The sequence below is a fragment of the Bos indicus genome, chromosome 18, assembly GCF_029378745.1.
Source record: "Bos indicus isolate NIAB-ARS_2022 breed Sahiwal x Tharparkar chromosome 18, NIAB-ARS_B.indTharparkar_mat_pri_1.0, whole genome shotgun sequence".
In the NCBI taxonomy this organism is placed as follows: domain Eukaryota; kingdom Metazoa; phylum Chordata; class Mammalia; order Artiodactyla; family Bovidae; genus Bos; species Bos indicus.
This window is the reverse complement of record NC_091777.1, coordinates 36,251,037-36,269,758: the sequence shown is the minus strand read 5'-3', so window position 1 is coordinate 36,269,758 and position 18,722 is coordinate 36,251,037. Positions and strand designations below refer to the sequence as shown.

The 18,722-nt window shown below is 42.2% G+C and overlaps 1 protein-coding gene and 1 non-coding gene across 5 annotated transcripts in view; both read right to left on the bottom strand.

The window, feature by feature from the left end:
- Positions 1–18,722, bottom strand: part of PRMT7 (protein arginine methyltransferase 7) — a 40,971-nt gene that overhangs the window by 17,144 nt on the left and 5,105 nt on the right. For 3 of the 4 annotated variants that reach the window (XM_070771953.1, XM_019978627.2, XM_070771954.1), the window contains exons 3-5: positions 17,269–17,305; positions 11,871–12,020; positions 4,645–4,753 (exon numbers count right to left, since the gene is read on the bottom strand). In XM_070771953.1, coding sequence (XP_070628054.1) covers positions 4,645–4,753; positions 11,871–12,020; positions 17,269–17,305 — 296 coding nt within the window. Of the gene's footprint in view, positions 1–4,644; positions 4,754–11,870; positions 12,021–17,268; positions 17,306–18,722 lie in introns of those variants that run through there. The other variant, XM_070771956.1, reaches the window with a different exon arrangement.
- On the bottom strand, positions 14,537–14,664 carry LOC139177392 (small nucleolar RNA SNORA19). Its single transcript, XR_011561838.1, has one exon. It is a non-coding gene; the product is annotated as a small nucleolar RNA SNORA19 (small nucleolar RNA).

Genomic DNA, 18,722 nt, shown 5'->3' with positions numbered 1-18,722 from the left:
AAAAAAAATAAAATCCACCTTGGTATGCATGTGTATGTCAAAATGCCAGCAACTGATTAAGTCTTGCTTAAGAGAACATGGGTGTTCACTGTACTACTCTTTCAATTTTTCTATTTAATATTGCAAGGGGCTTGTAAAACTGATTTAAAACAGACAAACAAAAAAAACTACAAACATTCCAAAAGAACACCAGGCAAAAAACAGACAATTCAAAATAGAAAGCAAATCAATCAACTATATGAAAATGTTTTCATTTTTATTAGCAAATTGGAGAGATACAAACAATTAAATTATTAACTATTAAATTAGCAAAAATGATTTGAAAAGCAGAGACTGAATGCTGGTACTTCAAATATTTCTAGGCTGCAGAGGAGAGAAAATCAAAGTAAGACAGAGGTTGATTCCACTGATACCTAAAGATACAACTGAGATCCAGAACTCAGAGGCCCCAGTTCATTATATTAAATCCCCCTGAATCAAGTTAGTTTCTTGCTGCCAAACAATCCCCTAAATAACAGTTTTTTTGGATAGCAGGATTATGGAAGGTCTTTCTGCTTTTCTACTTTTTAAACCTCCATAATACAATTGTAATGTTACTTCTACAATTACAATTTTTAATGAGCCGAAACAAAACTGACTTTGGAAGGTGTATTCATCATGAAGAATTAACTGTAAATACTCCTAATGGCTCATGAATTATAATTTGACAAAGCCCACTCATCTTCCCTACACAGAGGACAAGGATGGGTGATGCAAGAAAAGAACAGCATTAAGAGTTCAAAGGCAAGTGTAGCAGAGACAGCATGAGCCTTGAGTCATAGAGTCCTGGGCCTGGATCCCACTTTCTAACCTTGAACCTTCAGTCCTGACCATCAGTCACCTCATCTGTAAAAGAGGGGTTGGTCACGAGATCTGCTTCACATGGTGGTGGTAATTAGATAACAGAGGTAAGCCTGTCCAGTTCCTGTGAAGTACATGTGTGCTCAAAGGCAGCACGACATGAAAAGAGGCTGAGAAGAAACTTCTATCTCCTGGTACACAGACCACCCTCCAAGTCACTGCCCATCCTCTCTGATATCAAGGGAGACTCCAAGTGAAATACACTGTCCCAAACTAAGCTGACCAACCCACTCACACACGTGCTTCTCTGTCCAATGTTTCTGCTCAATGAATGGCACCACCAATCACAGAGTCCTGAAACATGGGCATCACTGGCCAGCTCCAGGATGGTACCCTGACTGGCCTGGTGACCTCTGCACCCCAGGGCCTAGGACAATGCCTAGCAGCACCCCAAAACAGTCAACAAACGTCAGCTAAATGCTTGAACCCTCCCTCTTTGTCACCCTACATCCCAATCAATCACCAAGCCCTGCCAATCCTACCTTGTGAATACTTTTTAAGCCAATTATGTAACTTAAAATGATTTACTGTCCAAATCTGCTTCAAAGATAAAGCTTTATGATTCAATGGATTTCAAGAAATACTTCTTGAGAGCCTGTGAATGCTACTGTAGAAGGGAACAGACATGCAGGGGGAGCCTGAGTGGGGGCGGTTACCCCAGGGGCCTCAGACATTTTCACCAAATGACTAGATGGACGAATAACTGCCGCCCCAAGTCGGCCACTACACATCTTGGTGCGTAATCCATCTTGGGGGAACAGGTAACAAACCCAGATGCCGTTTTTTAAAAGAGCTCAGAACAGAAGCTTGGAAATAAGCATTTGGGAGTAGGAAGGAAGCTGCAAAGGAGAACAAAGACTGGGAGATGTCCCTGAGGCCTGGGAAGAGAGAGTTTTCAGAAGGCCTGAACTGCAGCAGTATCGAAGCTGCAGTGTTTCCCATTTACCACAAGTTAAGGACCAAGCAAAGTTGACAGTCTACTCACTAAACAAATATGACTGAATTCTTCCATGTGCCAGGCCCTGTGCCAAATCATGGAATGGAATAATTAGTAAGATCACACAGCCCATGAGTTCAGGATGCTTCAGCTGTGTGGCGATAGAAACATTAAATACGTAATTACATAATTATTTCATTATTGAGGTTAAAATCACTACATAGAAAGATATTAAGAAAGCTGAGTGTGTGAACACACAGTCTGGAGGTGGCACAGGACAGGGCACAGAATAAGTGACATGCCACACGTTCTCCACCTTGGGTCAAAATGGAGTAACTGGGTTCAGACTTATCTACCATCATAATCAACTAGAAAACACGGCAAAATATATAAAACAAGTGTTTTTGGACAGTGAACAGCAGGAAACAAAGTGAACCCTTGTTGCCCTGGCTCCCAGCCGGCAGGCACTTTCCAGACCTTTGTCCACATAGTGAGAAGCCAAGCAAAGTGTCTTGCTAAATGAGACAGAAGAGACGAGTTCAGGGGAGTGAGAGTCGGAGAGGAAGCTACATGGGAAAAGGGCTTCGGAAATCTGCACAAGGCTCCCCTCATGTCTCTTGCTGAATATATCCAAACACACACACGTAGGGTAAGCCTCTAGAAGGCTGGGCAAAGGATGACCATGTAGCTATAACCTGAGCAATTGTCAGAGCTCAGAGGACTGAGCAACATTCTAGTTCTGATCAGCCATGACCCAGGCTCTCAGCAGAGACCCCAGAAAGGTCACGCTGTACTAGTATAGCTGAAGCAGCCCTAGAGGAGGGGTTCTCAACAGGGTGAGATTTTGCATGCACACACCCCACACTTGGCACATTTGGCAATACCTGGAGACATTTCTGATAGGCACAAATGGTGCTGAGGAAGGAGATGTTATGAGCTTCCACCAGTTAAGAGGCCAGGAGTAAACATTCCACAATGCACAGGACAACTTTCCCAGCAAAGAATTACTAAACCCACAATGTCAACAGTGCTGCAAGTAAGAAACCCTGTCTTAAAGCTATTCTAAGCCTGTGCCAACAAAGCTTAAAAATAAGCCTTGAAAGGCTTATATCTGCAAGAAACCCAACTGCATGCCAGACAAAGCTTTTAAGGGAAGACAACAAAACTCAGCACTTAGCAATGTAAATCTCCCAATATACACAACGTTTGAATAAAAATTACCAGACAGGCAAAGAAGGAAAACAGGACTCAGAACCAGGGTAAAAATGAGTCAAAACAAGAAACCCAGAAAAGACAAAGAGAGGCAGTGGAATAGAAGGATGTTAAAACAGCTAATATAAATCTGCTAACTATTTAAAGGAACACAAGAATACATAAGAACAACAGAAGTTATTAAAAAAAAGAAAAAACCACAAAGGGAATTTTAAAGATGAAAAATAGAGTATCAGAAATGAAAAGTTCTCTAGATGTGCTTGACAGCAGATCAGACACTGTAGAAAAAGGGATCAGTGAACCAAAAGACCCATCCAGGAAACTACCCATGTCCATCAGTAGGTAAAGCAATGAACAGAGTATGGAATGTATCCACATGAGTGATGCTCACTAACAGAAAGAAATGAACACTTGATACATAAAACACTGGACAAAACTCAAAAACCCTGTACTACAAAAAAGAAAGCAGACACAGACAAGTACACACTATAATTTCACTCAAAATTCTAGAAAAGGCAGATCTAATCTATAATGGAGAAAGCAGATGCGTGAGTGCCTAGGGCCACAGATATGGATGGAATGCCTGTAAAGGGTCATGAGGAATCTCTTTGGGCACGATGGAGACATTCTAGTATCTTGATGGTAGAAGTGGTGACAACTGTGTTTACATTTGTTAAAACTGAAACTATACACTTCAAATGGGTGCATCCACTTTATATAAATTATACCTCAATAGGAAATTCCCTAGCAGCCAGTGGTTAAGACTCTGTACTTTCACTGCTGAGGGCCCGGGTTCAATCCCTGGTCAGGGAACTAAGATCCCACAAGCCACGCGGTGTGGCCAAATAAATAAATAAATAAATCATACCTCAGTAATGTTGATTAAAAATGGGATGATCTGTGCACTCTTTTGTATGTATGGTACATTTTAAAAATAAATAAAGGGAATATCAATCCCTTCTTTTGTGCACGTTCCAGATCTTCCATAAAAAAATGCTTTTCAAATGTGAGAAAAATGCTAAATTTAGGTAGATGCTTCTTTTAAAATACTGCATGTTTAATATCCATAACTTCATGCTAGAAGTTTCTCTTGTAAATCTTTTTCACTGCGCTCTCCCAGTATCAGTAGCATGTGAAATGTCAAAAGTCTGATTCAAATTCCCAAACTATAAAAAGTATTCTGAAAATCTGAAGACCAAGTCACACAGGCAAATCTCTTATGCTCATACTGAGACCAGATACTGGAACTAAGCGAACCTCTCACTGTCAACCTTTTACTGTTTTACTTCTGTCTAATAAAACTCAAAACCAGATAAATTGAGCCAGACAAGTATTTCAACCTGCTTAAGCAAAAGGTTTCATTTGTTTACATCAACACTCATATACTTGATTGGCTCTGGTTTACTCATTCCTCATTTATTTTAATTAGTGGAGAAATAAACTAATAGAGAAGTGCTTATCTTTAGACCAGCACATGGAGAGGTCCCAATTCTGTGCAATTACCTGGGTATATCTCTCCCAGAAGCTGGAATAAACCTTTTTCTCTCTCCCACAAGAGCAAGTAAAGCTTTTGTCACAAGATGTGTTGCTCTCACCTGGTCCTACAGTCACCTCAGTGGAATGCTTATTGATAACCTTAATCTTATCACTGAAGCCGTTTTTCTCCACAATCTTCACAGCAGCGTCAGCCATAGGCTTGAAAACCTAAAAATTAGTGAAAACCCAAATAAAAATAAGCAGTAAGTTAAATAACATCCTAACACCCGGTTTTTGCAATAGTCATGTATGGATGTGAGAGTTGGACTATAAAGAAAGCTGAGCGCAGAAGAATTGATGCTTTCGAACTGTGGTGTTGGAGAAGACTCTTGAGAGTCCCTTGGACTGCAGGGAGATCCAACCAGTCCATCCTAAAGGAGATCAGCCCTGGGTGTTCATTGAAGCTGAAACTCCTATACTTTGGCCACCTGATGTGAAGAGCTGACTCATTGGAAAAGACCCTGATACTGGGAAAGATTGAGGGCAGGAGGAGAAGGGGACGGCAGAGGATGAGATGGCTGGATGGCATCACCGACTCAATGGACATGGGTTTGGGTGGACTCCGGGAGTTGGTGATGGATAGGGAGGCCTGGCATGCTGCGGTTCATGGGGTCACAAAGAGTTGGACAAGACTGAGTGACTGAATTGAACTGTAGTTTAACGTTTTTGACTTCTTGCTGGACTCAGGGGCCTGTGAGCCTCTCTGATTTTTAGTGTCATCTCCAGAGAGGGTCCTTTTTGACCCAGCTTCCAGAGGGCTGAGCAACTGAATTGAACTGAACACCTGGTTAGCAAGATATACCTTGATTCTGGTCCTCTGATTTGAAGTAAAAGAGGCCTCAATTATGGAATTTCTTCCTGAATACATAAAATGTACCTTTGTTACCGTTTGATACAGGCAAAATATTTTGTTGGGCTGTTTTGATCTAAATACACAAGATTTCACCTATGTAATTTAAATGCATCTCTAAATGTGTGTCATGGAAATGAACACAAAAGGATGAGATTCTACTAGGTTTAACTTGCAGCTAGGTGTTCCCATTACATGCAAGGCAAAGGAGGGCTGCAGAGGACTTCCAAGGAGACTACACCACCTAGTAAGGATGGCAGTATCAGTGCTATGCTAGAGGGAGATGCAAAGGGGATGTGCCTCACAAAACCATGACTGGGGACCTGGGATGTGAAGTGATGTGCTCTCTAGAGGAAAGTGAGACTATATTAGATATGAAGTGTGAGCAGCTCACCCTCCTGCTCAAAACTGTCTCAAATCCCCACTGCTAGTGGAACACAGCCTATATTCTCTTATGGTATCTGATGCCCTCCATACTATGGACCACCTTACTTTTACCCAGCCTTCCTCCCCTCCCACCACCACCCCCAATACACATATGCACTACCAATGCTACAGCCACACTCATCTCCTCACTGTACAGGCAGGAGGCAAGCCTGAGCCTTCTCTGCCCTACCACCACCTGCCAAAGCAAACCCAGCTTTTCAGGGCAGCACAAATCCCCTCCTGATGGAAGTCCTCCCTGAACCCTTCATGTGTCCCTAAACATAAGCTCTTCTATCTCTTAGTTTCCCACCTGCCCAATTTAGATTGCATAGCTCTGACCACATCACTGCATGAAACATACAGATGCACATGCAGCCATACGCACATAGAGGAAATTTTCAGTTCAGTTGGTCAACTGTGTCCGACTCTTTGCAACCCCATGAACAGCAGCATGCCAGGCTTCCCTGTCCATCACTAACTCCCAGAGCTTGCTCTAACTCATGTCAATCAAGTTGGTGATGTCATCCAACCATCTTATCCTCTGTCATTCCCTTCTCCTCCTGCCTTCAATCTTTCCCAGCATCAGAGTATTTTCCAGTGAGTCAATTCTTTGCATCAGGTGATCAAAGTACTGGAGTTTCAGCTACAGCATCAGTCCTTCCAATGAATATTCAGGACTCATTTCCTGAATATTCAGGAAATTGACTGGTTGGATCTCCTTGCAGTCCAAGGGAATCTCAAGAGTCTTCTCCAACACCACAGTTCAAAAGCATCAATTCTTCGGTGCTCAGCTTTCTTTACAGTCCAACTCTTACATCCATACATGACTACTGGAAAAACCATAGCTCTGACTAGGCAGACCTTCGTCAGCAATGTCTCTGCTTTTTAATATGCTGTCTAGGTTGGTCATAGCTTTTCTTTCAAGGAGCAAGTGTCTTTTAATTTCATGGCTGCAGTCACCATCTGCAGTGATTCTGGAGCCCCCCAAAATAGTCAGCCACTGTTTCCCCATGTATTTTGCCATGAAGTGATAGGACCAGATGCCATGATCTTAGGTTTCTGAATGTTGAGTTTTAAGGCAACTTTTTCACTCTCCTCTTTCACTTTCATCAAGAGGTGCTTTAGTTCTTCTTCACTTTCTGCCATAAGAGTGGTGTCATCTGCATATCTGAGGTTATTGATATTTCTCCCAGCAATCTTGATTCCAGCCTGTGCTTCATCCAGCCCCGCATTTCACATGATGTTCTCTGCATATACATTAAATAAGCAGGGTGACAATATACAGCCTTGACGTACTCCTTTTCCTATTTGGAACCAGTCTGTTGTTCCATGTCCAGTTCTAACTGTTGTTGCATACAGATTTCTCAGGTGGAAGGTAAGGTGGTCTGGTATTCCCATCTCTTGAAGAACGTTCCACAGTTTGTTGTGATCCACACAGTCAAAAGCTTGGTGTAGTCACAAAGCAGAATTAGATGTTTTTCTGTAACTCTTGCTTTTTCAAAGATGTCGCGAATGCTGGCAATTTGATCTCTGGTTCCTCTGGCTTTTCTAAATCCAGCTTGAACATCTGGAAGTTCTCGGTTCACATACTGTTGAAACCTGGCTTGGAAAATTTTGAGCATTACTTTGCTAGAGTGTGAGATGAGTGCAATTGTGTGGTAGTCTGAACATTCTTTGGCATTGCCATTCTTTGGGAATGGAATGAAAACTGACCTTTTCCAGTCCTGTGGCCACTGCTGAGTTTTCCAAATTTGCTGGCATATGGAGTGCAGTACTTTCACAGCATCATCTTTTAGGGTTTGAAATAACGCAACTGGAATTCCATCACCTCCACTAGCTTTGCTCATAGTGACACTTCCTGCTGCTGCTGCGTCACTTCAGTCACGTCCGACTCTGTGCAACCCCATAGACGGCAGCCCACCAGGCTCCCCCGTCCCTGGGATTCTCCAGGCAAAAACATTGGAGTGGGTTGCCATTTCCTTCTTCCAATGCGTGAAAGTGAAAAGTGAAAGTGAAGTCGCTCAGTCATATCCGATTCTTCGCGAGCCCATGGGCTGCAGCCTACCAGGCTCCTCCATCCATGGGATTTTCCAGGCAAGAGTACTGGAGTGGGGTGCCATTGCCTTCTGTTTGGCTCTAGGTGGATGATCACGCCATTGTGGTCATCTGGGTCATGAAGATCTTTTTTGCATAGTTCTTCTATGTATTCTTGCCACCTCTTCTTAATATCTTCTGCTTCTGTTAGGTCCATACCATTTCTGTCCTTTATCGAGCCCATCTTTGCATGAAATGTTCCCTTGGTATCTCTGATTTTCTTGAAGAGATCTCTAGTCTTTCATATTCTATTGTTTTCCTCTATTTCTTTGCATTGTTCACTTAGGAAGGTTTTCTTATCTCTCCTTGCTATTCTTTGGAACTCTGTATTCAGATGGGTATATCTTTCCTTTTCTCCTTTGCCTTTTATGTCTCTTCTCAGCTATTTTTTTTTTTTTTCTTCTCAGCTATTTTTAAGGCCTCCTCAGACAACTATTTGGCCTTTTTGAATTTTAGAAATGATTTTGATTCTAGAAAATGATAAAGTGACCAGTCATAATGACAAGATTTCCATTTTTTTCTAAGACCTTTTCTGTATCCACCTATATTTTCTGCCACAAAAGCATATTTCTATTACAATCAAGAGGAAAATACTATATACTTCTACAAAAAATATGTGCTCGGGTAGGGGGAAAAAAACTTTCACAATCTGTTTCAAATTATTTCAAGGCTCTAGTTTGATGGTTTTGATGTCGTTGGAGGGCCTCAGACCCTCAATTCTCACCAATCAGTCTGCCTCCACCCCAAAAGTATCACGTGCTCTTACCACCCTCTCAGCCCTCCTGCCCCTTCATTCATCTCCTCTGCTGACCCTGCAGAGTCTGTCCTTCACAGCCTCTTCCTCAGCCACCAAGAACTCAAGAACTTACCTCAAACAGTATCGAATGAACCCTGAAGCTGATTTCTCAACATCATCATCCTGTGTTCTCCCCTAGCCCTCAAATCGGTTTGCAGAACTAATCTTCTTTCAAGGGATGTACTGTCTGGTCTAAGAGCAAGTGAATCTTTCTTGCCAGGTAAATGAAATAAATTAAACAGCATTTAACTTTATTTTGGCCAATGATATATCCAAGGAGAGGTTTGCTAGAGATTCCTGGGAATGTTCTTTTTGCCCTTAAAAAGGAGAAAGAAAATGAGGAAGCCAGGATCATGCTTGGTTTTCAAGTCATTGTGCCACAGAAGTCACTGTAACCAACACATCTTCCCCAAGATTCCTTCCTTTTCAAATGTACTAAAAGAGTAGCCTGCAGACAATGCCTGTAATTTCTTATATTCCATCCAATCCTCAACCTTACTCTCCTGAAAATATTGCCTAAAGGGGGTCACCAATAACCCTCTTAGCTGCCAACCCATAGCTTTCTCAGCCCCCATTCTGCTTAATTTCCATACCTGTAGTAATACAGTAGCCACATGTAGTTATTTAGATGTAAATGGATTAAAATGGAGTAATATTTTAAAATTTCAGCTCCTCAGGCCTAGGAAGAGCTGTTCTCCTAGTCACATTTCAAGTACTTAGCAGCCACATGTGGCTAGGGACCATGATACGGGACAGCACAGTCATAGATTTTCACCATCACAAAGTTCTAATAGACAGTGCTGCTCTAGTAACATCCACACTTGCTGATCACTCCCTCTTTCTCATGACTTCCACGCCATCTGCACCTGCCTTCTAGGGTCTTTTCACTTCTGACTGGACTTGACTTCATGGCCACTCTTGTTCACTCAGCCCCCTGAACACATCCTGCCTTTGCTTTTTTCAGTCTACTCTCTCCCTGGACAACCCCCTACACTGCCAGCTTTACTTGTCGTATCTTTAGCAACTGAGTCCCAAATCCACTGTACACGTCACCCTCAAAAGGTTCAGACTCCCGTCTCTAGGGACCATCAGGTTCTCTCTCACTCATTCTTCTGGACCTGTCTTTCCTGTTGCCATGCAGTTCAAGCGGAGCTGCAAACCACAGGGCAGTCCAAAGACAGGAAGACCAAAGAATCAACCAGGTAGTCATTAGAGCAAAAACTGGGAGGCCACCATAAAGATCTGAAGAGTCAAATGGAAGAGGTCTGACAGTCACAAGCCAGAACAGCAAGAGATTAGAAATCCAGGTCAAGTGAGATGGAAATATGGAAAAACCTAAGAAAACAGTTCTACCAATACTATCAAAAAGTATGTTCTCATCCTATGTTTTTCATTAGCAGTCCACAAAGGTACTGGCTCCTGCCCCAACAGCTGTCTCATATGTAACATGTCCAAAATGAAATGCAGGGTCTTTCCCACAAAATAAGTTACTGGAAAGAGGGACTCCTCTTATCATCAATGGCATCCCTGCCTCCACCCTAGACACCCACACTAGCACTCTCTCTCACACACACATACACCATCCTATCAAAGCTACCAGTGTGGAGTGAGCACCAAATTAGGAACCAAAAGACCAAGATCCAGGTCTAGCCCTCCTACTTATTAAATGTGGGACTTAAGACTTTAACCTGTGTCTTGGCTTCTTCATTTATGAAGATAAAATCTACTTGAGGCTATCAAGGCAACTATCTTCAAATGCTGATTTCTCTGTATCAGCTCAGAGCCTTGATGACGCCTCCAAAGGCAAAGAATGACCCTTAATCATTTTAATGAAATCCTGAGACAAGTGTACAGAATTGCATGTGGGTACATGCACACACTCACAACCTTACCACTACCGTTGGACTATCCAGAAACTTGAAGCCCATTAACACCTAACTCACAATTAAAGTCTTTAATGTGACACTCAGGTCTTCCAGAGTCTGGCTACAATCTACCTTTCTGGGTTTTTCTACCATGACATCATTTGCCACAACTCTGGACAACACTGTTCCAAACACACCACGGTATTCCCTCAGCCTAAACTGTCACCCTTCTAGACTATGTGCTTGAGGGCCACCCTGTAGACATGGGGGTAGGAGGCAGGTGCTGGAAGGAGTCTAGGCAGAGCACCCTAGAGTGTTGACCTCTATACTTTACGGGAGAAAGCAAAAAACTTCTGTTTAAGCCACTGTTATTTTGGGACTTTGTCATCTGCAACTTAATCACAATATAAAACAACTTTTGTAGGGCAAAATACACCAAAATTTTAACACTGGTTAGTCATCTATTGAGTCAATACACTTCTTCATATTTACCAAATTTCCTATAGTGGTATGTATTATTCACATTGCACGCACAGATGCATGTGTGCTAAGCTGTTTCAGTCTCGTCTGACTCCTTGAAACCCTATGGACTATAGCCCACCAAGCTCCTTTGTCCATGGGATTCTCCAGGCAAGAATACTGGAATGGGTTGCCATACCCTCCCTCCAGCTCTAGAGTATCTCTGATCAAGGAATCCAACCTGCATCTCTTGCATCTCCTGCATTGGCAGGCGGGTTCTTTACCACTAATGCTACCTGGGAAGCTTATTATTTGCATTACCAGAAAAATAATTTTGTTTAATATTTTATTAAAGGAGTGAAATGGCAGATTGCCAAACTACGGGTAAATGCAGTAAGATAGCTAGCTCTGTCAGGACATTTAAGGTAGTAGATCTCAACCTTGATGCACTTTAAAAAATCCCAATGCTCAGGCCACATCCCAGAACTATTAATTAAAATCGGGGGCGGGGGCGTGCAGGACAACAACTGATTAGGCATTAGAATTTTTTAAAAGCTCCTCAGTGATTCTGATGTTCAGTCAAGGCTGAGAATCACTGTTTTCAGAGAAGAAAATGAGCTCCTGGAGGAAAGAATGGTGTCTGATTCATCTCTGTGTCCTCAGAACCTGGCGCTGTGCTTGGCATGGAGCGAACACTCCATGTATGTCTGTGAAGAAATGGACCGGGAGAGTGCAAGGCACACAAGAAACTTTCCACACAGGACAGAGAACATACACATGAAGAGTGTGGCTCACCTCAATGGCATAGCAGAAGTCGGCACCAGCCGTGACCGCCATCATTGACAAGAGTCCTGTGCCAGTGCCAATGTCAAGAACCAAGGCCTTCTGTCCTCTGTCCTTCACCCGGCTCACAGCAGCCCGGATGCCCTGGTAGTATTTCATATTCTAAGAGAAAGGGAGAAACAACTGTTACTTCATACCAGTTATTGTAAGTGTTTTGTGAAGTTCTAGAGTCACAGTTGGCAGCAGCAGAGTGAAGTCCCAACCCTGTGGCCTCTGTGGCTTGCACTGGTTGAGTTGAACAGGCCTCCCGAGGCTCCAGGAGCACTGGGTCAGCCTCTTAAAATTTATAAAGTAATTGTGTCTCCCCTCCACACCCACTCTTCCATAATCTGCTTAGAGATGCTGAGGCTCACGCTCTGCAAACCACACTCTCCTCTTTCCAGCTTTTAGATGACTGGACAACACAGGAACTAGAGGATGGAGAAAGCTTGTTCCTTCCCACATGTGCACTCCTTCAGGCCCTTCAGAGCTAGGAGCAGCACTCAAGTAGCAATTCCCTTCAGAGATCTGAGCATCAGCTCCACAGGACCTCTCCTCCACACGTCTAGGTTCTGGGAACTCCAGTCTTCTCCCTTTGTGTCCCCAGGTAAAGGAACTGCTTCCTGCAATTACTACCACAAGGTTACCCTGGTGCTTCCCAGTCCTCCCATACCTCTGTAACCAATTCCTTCTCTTGAAACAGATGCATATGCTTGTGTGCCCAGTGGTGTCTGACTCTTTGCAACCCCATGGACTGTAGGCCACCAGACTCCTCTGTTCATGGAATTTTCTAGGTAAGAACACTGGAGTGGGTTGCCATTTCCTCCTCCAGGGTATCTTCAAGACTCAAGGATTGAACTCATGTCTCCTGCATTGGCATGGGGATTCTTTACCACTAAGCCACCAGGGGAGCCCACTGAAACATATAATGTGGCTTTTGGTTTCCTCACTAGGCTCTTAATTCATACAGCTTCCTGGGCTAAAAAATATTTTCTTCTCAGGAAATTGTTTCTTTGTTTTTAGTTCAAGTCCTTAGTAATTTAATCATATATATCTATATCTATATATTTTTTTTCCTCTGTAACACTTTGGCTAATTAAGTACCTGGCCCTAGGATCTCACAGGCTGTGTGGTACAGCCAAAAAAAAAAAAAAAAAGAATAGTACTATATTTCAAAATAGCAACACTGAACTCTAAAAGCAAATGGAGTGATAATGTCAAAATTATGAAGTGAAGTGATTTCCAAACTAGAATCCAGCCCTTAGTGTGAGGACAGAATAAAGACGTTTTCGGATAAGCCAAGCCTCAAAAACCTTACTCCCCATGAACCCTCTCAGAGTAATGTGATAAAGGATGAGCTTCACTAAAGAGGGAAGGAACCAAAGAGGAACACAAGGAGACCCAGGAAACGGAGGACTCAATACAAAAAGAGGAGCAAAGGAGATCTGCAGACAACAAGAATTGCAGGTCTAGAACGCACCTAGTCCAGACTGAGGCCGGGGAAAATGACCCAGGAACAATCTCTAAGATGAAACTGACAGAACAGCCGACTGTTTTGACTTTCCTTTGGAAAGAAATTTTAGACTACGGGGAGAAAGTATGGGCATAAAAGGATGACTACATAAAACATAAAGCAAAAATAAGTTAATTATTAACAAAGAATAATGCAAGAAAGGAACAGCAATCAAAATTATCACATAGCTCAACTGTGAACAGTGTTTATACATGCCTAATAAAGTCAACATGATTTTAACTAACACACATTTATATAAGCGCTTACTTCGTCACAAAAGGGGGTATTATTGCTATCCCTATTTTACAGATGAGAAAACAGAGGCATAAAGAATTTAAGTGACTTGCCTACTGAAACACTGAGTATTAATTTTGCAAAAACTATAACTGTGCTGGGAGGAAAGGAGAACGAGTGGGAAGGAGGAGCTGAAAGAATATCAGATTCTTAGCTCTTACAGTGGGAAGTCAGTAGATAATAGTTATTTAGGTCTGGAAGTAAACATAAAACAAACAGTTCAAAGAGAAGAAAGGAGGTTGCCTCTGAGTGTAAGCATAAAAATGTTTTGTCTGGGGGAAATGATACACCAGGGGACTGTTACTTCACCGTAAGCCTCACAGAAATATTTGACTCCTAAAGTAATTGCATTTTTGTCTTGGATAAAATCAGTATGGCATTTTATGTTACGTGCTTTTTATGGCAAAGAAAGAAAAAAAGTTAAAATAAATCAGGATGGCAACCGATAGAATTGTTGAACTAGGAAAATGAACATCAAATACACTATTTCCACAAAAAGCAGGACGGTGCAGATTTCTCTGTGCAGCTGTGGCTGTGGGGTAATGGAAAGAGAGCAGGTCTAGGAGCTGGTTCGGGAGCTTCAGTTCAGTCTGCGAGCCAATCACCTGAGAACCCTCATCAGCAGCATCCTCAACAGGAAACAGGGTTGGAATACGTGCCAAATAAATAACATCCATTAAATGAGCTATCACTTTTAATTTTTTTAATTTAAAAAAGTTGTATTTTCTATACAACAAATACTAAAATACCTGCAATACTTTTTCAATTTTCTTAACATACAAAACCATCACACAATGCAAAAAAATACAAAATGTAACTTGAAGTTATTGACTATTGTCTGAAGGTGACTGACAGCAATGACTAAATTAGTCATGCTGCTAATTTACCTCCACATGTTTATTTAGCACATCAGAAATATCTTTTCTCTGACATAAAGAAAAAAGACAATGAAATGTGCACAGCGATCACTTTTTAATTATCCAACTTTGAAGTTACTACTGCTGCTGCTGCTGCTAAGTCGATTCAGTCGTGTCCAACTCTGTGCGACCCCATGGACGGCAGCCCACCAGGACCCCCCACCCCCGTCCCTGGGATTCTCCAGGCAAGAACACTGGAGTGGGTTGCCATTTCCTTCTCCAATGCATGAAAGTGAAAAGTGAAAGTGAAGTCGCTCAGTCGTGTCCGACTCCTAGTGACCCCATGGACTGCAGCCTACCAGGCTCCTCCATCCACGGGATTTTCCAGGCAAGGGTACTGGAATGGGGTGCCATTGCCTGGAGCTTCTTAAAAGACAACTGGCAGTATCCATAAAGAGTCCTATGTGAGTTCATAATCCTAGACTACACTAAAGATGATATTTGGATGGCAAATAAGCACATAAAATGATGTTTGACACTATTAGTCATTAGAAAAAATAATTTCATGTGCTTATTTGCCTTCCAAATATATTAAAACTACAAAGTTAAATAATGTACATTCAACATATAGACCCAGCAATTCTACTCTGATATATTTATATGAAAGAAATGAAAACATGTCCACACAAAGACTTACATGTGAATGTTCAAAGCAGGACTATTCAACACAGCCAAAAACTGGAAACGATTCAAATGTCTATCAACTGGTAAATGGATAAAATACAGTTTATCCATATAATGGAGTATTACTCAGCAATACAAAGGAATGGATACTAATACCCTCAACATGAATGACCCTCAAATGATGAATGAAGGAAAAAAGACACATAGACTACATATTATATGATTTCATTAAGATGAAATTTCCAAAAAAGGCAAAAACTATACAGACAGAAAAATCTATCAGTGGTTGCCTTGTGGGAGGGGGGTGCAACCAGAAGGTTGAGTACCAGGATTGATTTTATGGGATAATAGAAGTGTTTTAAAACAACAACAAAATGTAAGGAACGATACAAAAGTACAGAGAAACATGTTTTTCTTGACTGTCACTAACCAGCAACTTCTGACTCCATTTCCTCACGTATAGAACTGGGAAGGGGAGAATAGAAGTTAAGAGTTAAATAATGAAGACCCAGGAATGTTCCATCAAGGAATTTGAAGTTTACCTCAAAGGCAGCAAGAGGACACTGAAGGGTTTTAGGGCTGCTGTACAGAGGAAGACGGAGAAGGCAATGGCACCCCACTCCAGTACTCTTGCCTGGAAAATCCCATGGACGGAGGAGCCTGGTAGGCTGCAGTCCATGGGGTCACTAAGAGTCGGGCACGACTGAGCGACTTCACTTTCACTTTTCACTTTCATGCACTGGAGAAGGAAATGGCAACCCATTCCAGTGTTCTTGCCTACAGAATCCCAGGGACAGGGGAGCCTCATGGGCTGCCGTCTATGGGGTCGCACAGAGTTGGACACAACTGAAGCGACTTAGCAGCAGCAGCACAGAGGAAGGAAAAGAGGGGCCGACACCAGTCAATGAGTGCTGAGCAGGCAGTGGGGTTGAAAGAACAATAGAATTTGGTGGTCAATCAACTATAGGCTTAGATAAGGGAAAGACATCATCTTTCTGGCTTGGCTGACCGGATGGACGACACCACCATTTGTCCAAATCCTCTGGAAGCTGAGTCAAAAAGGACTCTCTCTAGAGATGACACTAAAAATCAGAGAGGCTCACAGGCCCATGAGTCCAACAAGAAGTCAAGAACGTTAAACTACAGAGGATTAGTCAAAAGCCAACAATGTTTGTTCTCCATTCTGTAATTCCTCAGCAGATCAGCAAAGGCACTTGGATATTTGACAAAAATGAGGGAGGCACTTAGCCCCTGTGGTGTAGTCTGAACACTAATGGTGCTTAAGGAGGCCCTTCTGTCACAGTGTTGCCAAGAAGCAGGCAGTTAATCCGGGCTGGGTGAAAGAGACACTGCCACCAACACAGCCTCATGACCAGCCCTACCATGTGCCCTGATCCTTCTGCCAAGCACTGCTCAGTTTTTAAGCCTGGCCCTGCATCCCTCTCCTTCAAGCCTCCCAATTTCTGAACGATCTGGATGAGGCTGACTAGTTAAGCACTCTGGGAGACCAGGAAATCCTGGGTTGCTAACCATGATAAGACCAGAATTATAACATAATTCAAACAAAGAGAACTCAGATGAAACAAAAATGAAAGAGAAAAGCTGAAATGTAATTCTGCAGTGAAAGCCAAATATACTTTACAAAATACAGTCTGCAGTGACCTCTAGAGATTCTATTTTAAAATTACAAAGTAACTATTCCAGGTAAAACTGTATTTTGTATCCAGAGATTATGGAAATCAGCTAGTATGGCCCACTCATTATAAATTCTAATAAGTGAGGTCTGCAGAGGTCTCATGTTTTCTCCAAGGTCATGCTCAAGTCAGTAATAGAGGAGCAAGAAGGACCCAGACTCCTTCTTTCCCAAGCAGTGCACCCTACTGCTGCCTCTCTGCGTCATTCTAACAGCGTGCCTCTGGGGGCAGTTTTTAACCACATAGTGGAAGGTTTCAAACACCACTTTAAGATAACAGTTTCAAAAAGATAAATAAATAAATAAATAACAGTTTCCTTTTACACTTACCCTATCTTTGTCATGCAACATATCAGCATAGGATGACCTAAAAAAAATAAAAAGACAAGTTAGAAACCTCTGCTAATAATGATAAACATCAACGTATGAGAATATACACATACATAAATGCATTCCTACATCAGACAGAACAAACATCCTGGTCCATTTTAAACTATTTTAACAGAGCTATAAGCTGTCATTCTCTCATACTGTAGCAAAAAAAAAATCTTAGCAAAACATGTTTATTTTTAGTAAAGAATCTTGGATTGAAACTCCTGTGATAGTTGGCCCTGTCACAGTAATTCCACAGTCCTAGCATACTGATCATGTTATACATCATATAATTTTTTTCCTCAGGAACAACTCAGATGTGTCTAACACTTCACGTAGTCTTACATATATTTGTATACAGGGATAACCACAGATGGAAGGAACACCAAGGAGAACAATCAGGGAAAGAGAATCTATATGCCTGCTGTGTATATGAAGGCACTTTCCCTTATGTCATCAGGGACAACTAAGAAGAGCTCATCAAACTACAGAGAAGAGGGCTGCTTATCTGTATGTTCTACCATAATAATACACAAATCTGAAAAATCTCTGGCAGGGTTAGGATAATCCACAGAACTCAGCAGATTCAACCCAAAGATGCTTTCTGAGAGTTCCAGGTGAGAATTAAGGCACTCTCAAGAAAGAGAGGGCCTCCAGCTTCCGATCAACATCAGAATTAATGGAGAGCTTTTTTTTTAACATGTGGCTTCCCACAATACACGCAAAGAACTTCTGATCCAGAAGATGGAGCTGGAGTTTGGAAATCTGCACTTGAACTGGTGCTCCAGGCAAGTGTGACACAGGCACTTCATACTCCACATTTTGAGGAGCACTGCACCAAAAGCAAACAGTTCTGCTGCTTCTTTTTTTAAATGACATACCAAGGTTTTTAACATGTGAACCTACCTATGAGTGTTTAGTTGAAATCTGGTCCTTTCTACTTTCCTTCACCTCAAAAGGGACATTTTCACACCTGATCTTCCCTGCCTCATCACCCACCCACTCCTCCCACTCCACTGACATCACTCTCCCTAAGCACCACCAGCTCATTCCCATCACTTAACAGCTAAGATTTCTCTGACCCTGCTAGACACTCCCCTTTCTGAAATGTTCTCTTCCTTTCTACTCTCTGGCCATCCCCTGCTTGTTGTCTTGCCTCACCAGATATTCCAGGATTCTTTCTTCAGCCCTCTACCTTTCTTATCCCACACGATCTCTGAAAGCCTGCAATCTCTTCCAGCTTCAACTCTCACTAATAACTGCAAACTGTCCAGATCCATAATTTATCTGCCCACTGGCATTTCCATCTGGATGGCCAAACCCAGACACTAATCTTCATCTCCCAACAACATTCATTCCTCCTGTGTTCTCCTTGGGATGGAACTGTTTTCCATCCACTTACTCAAATCAGA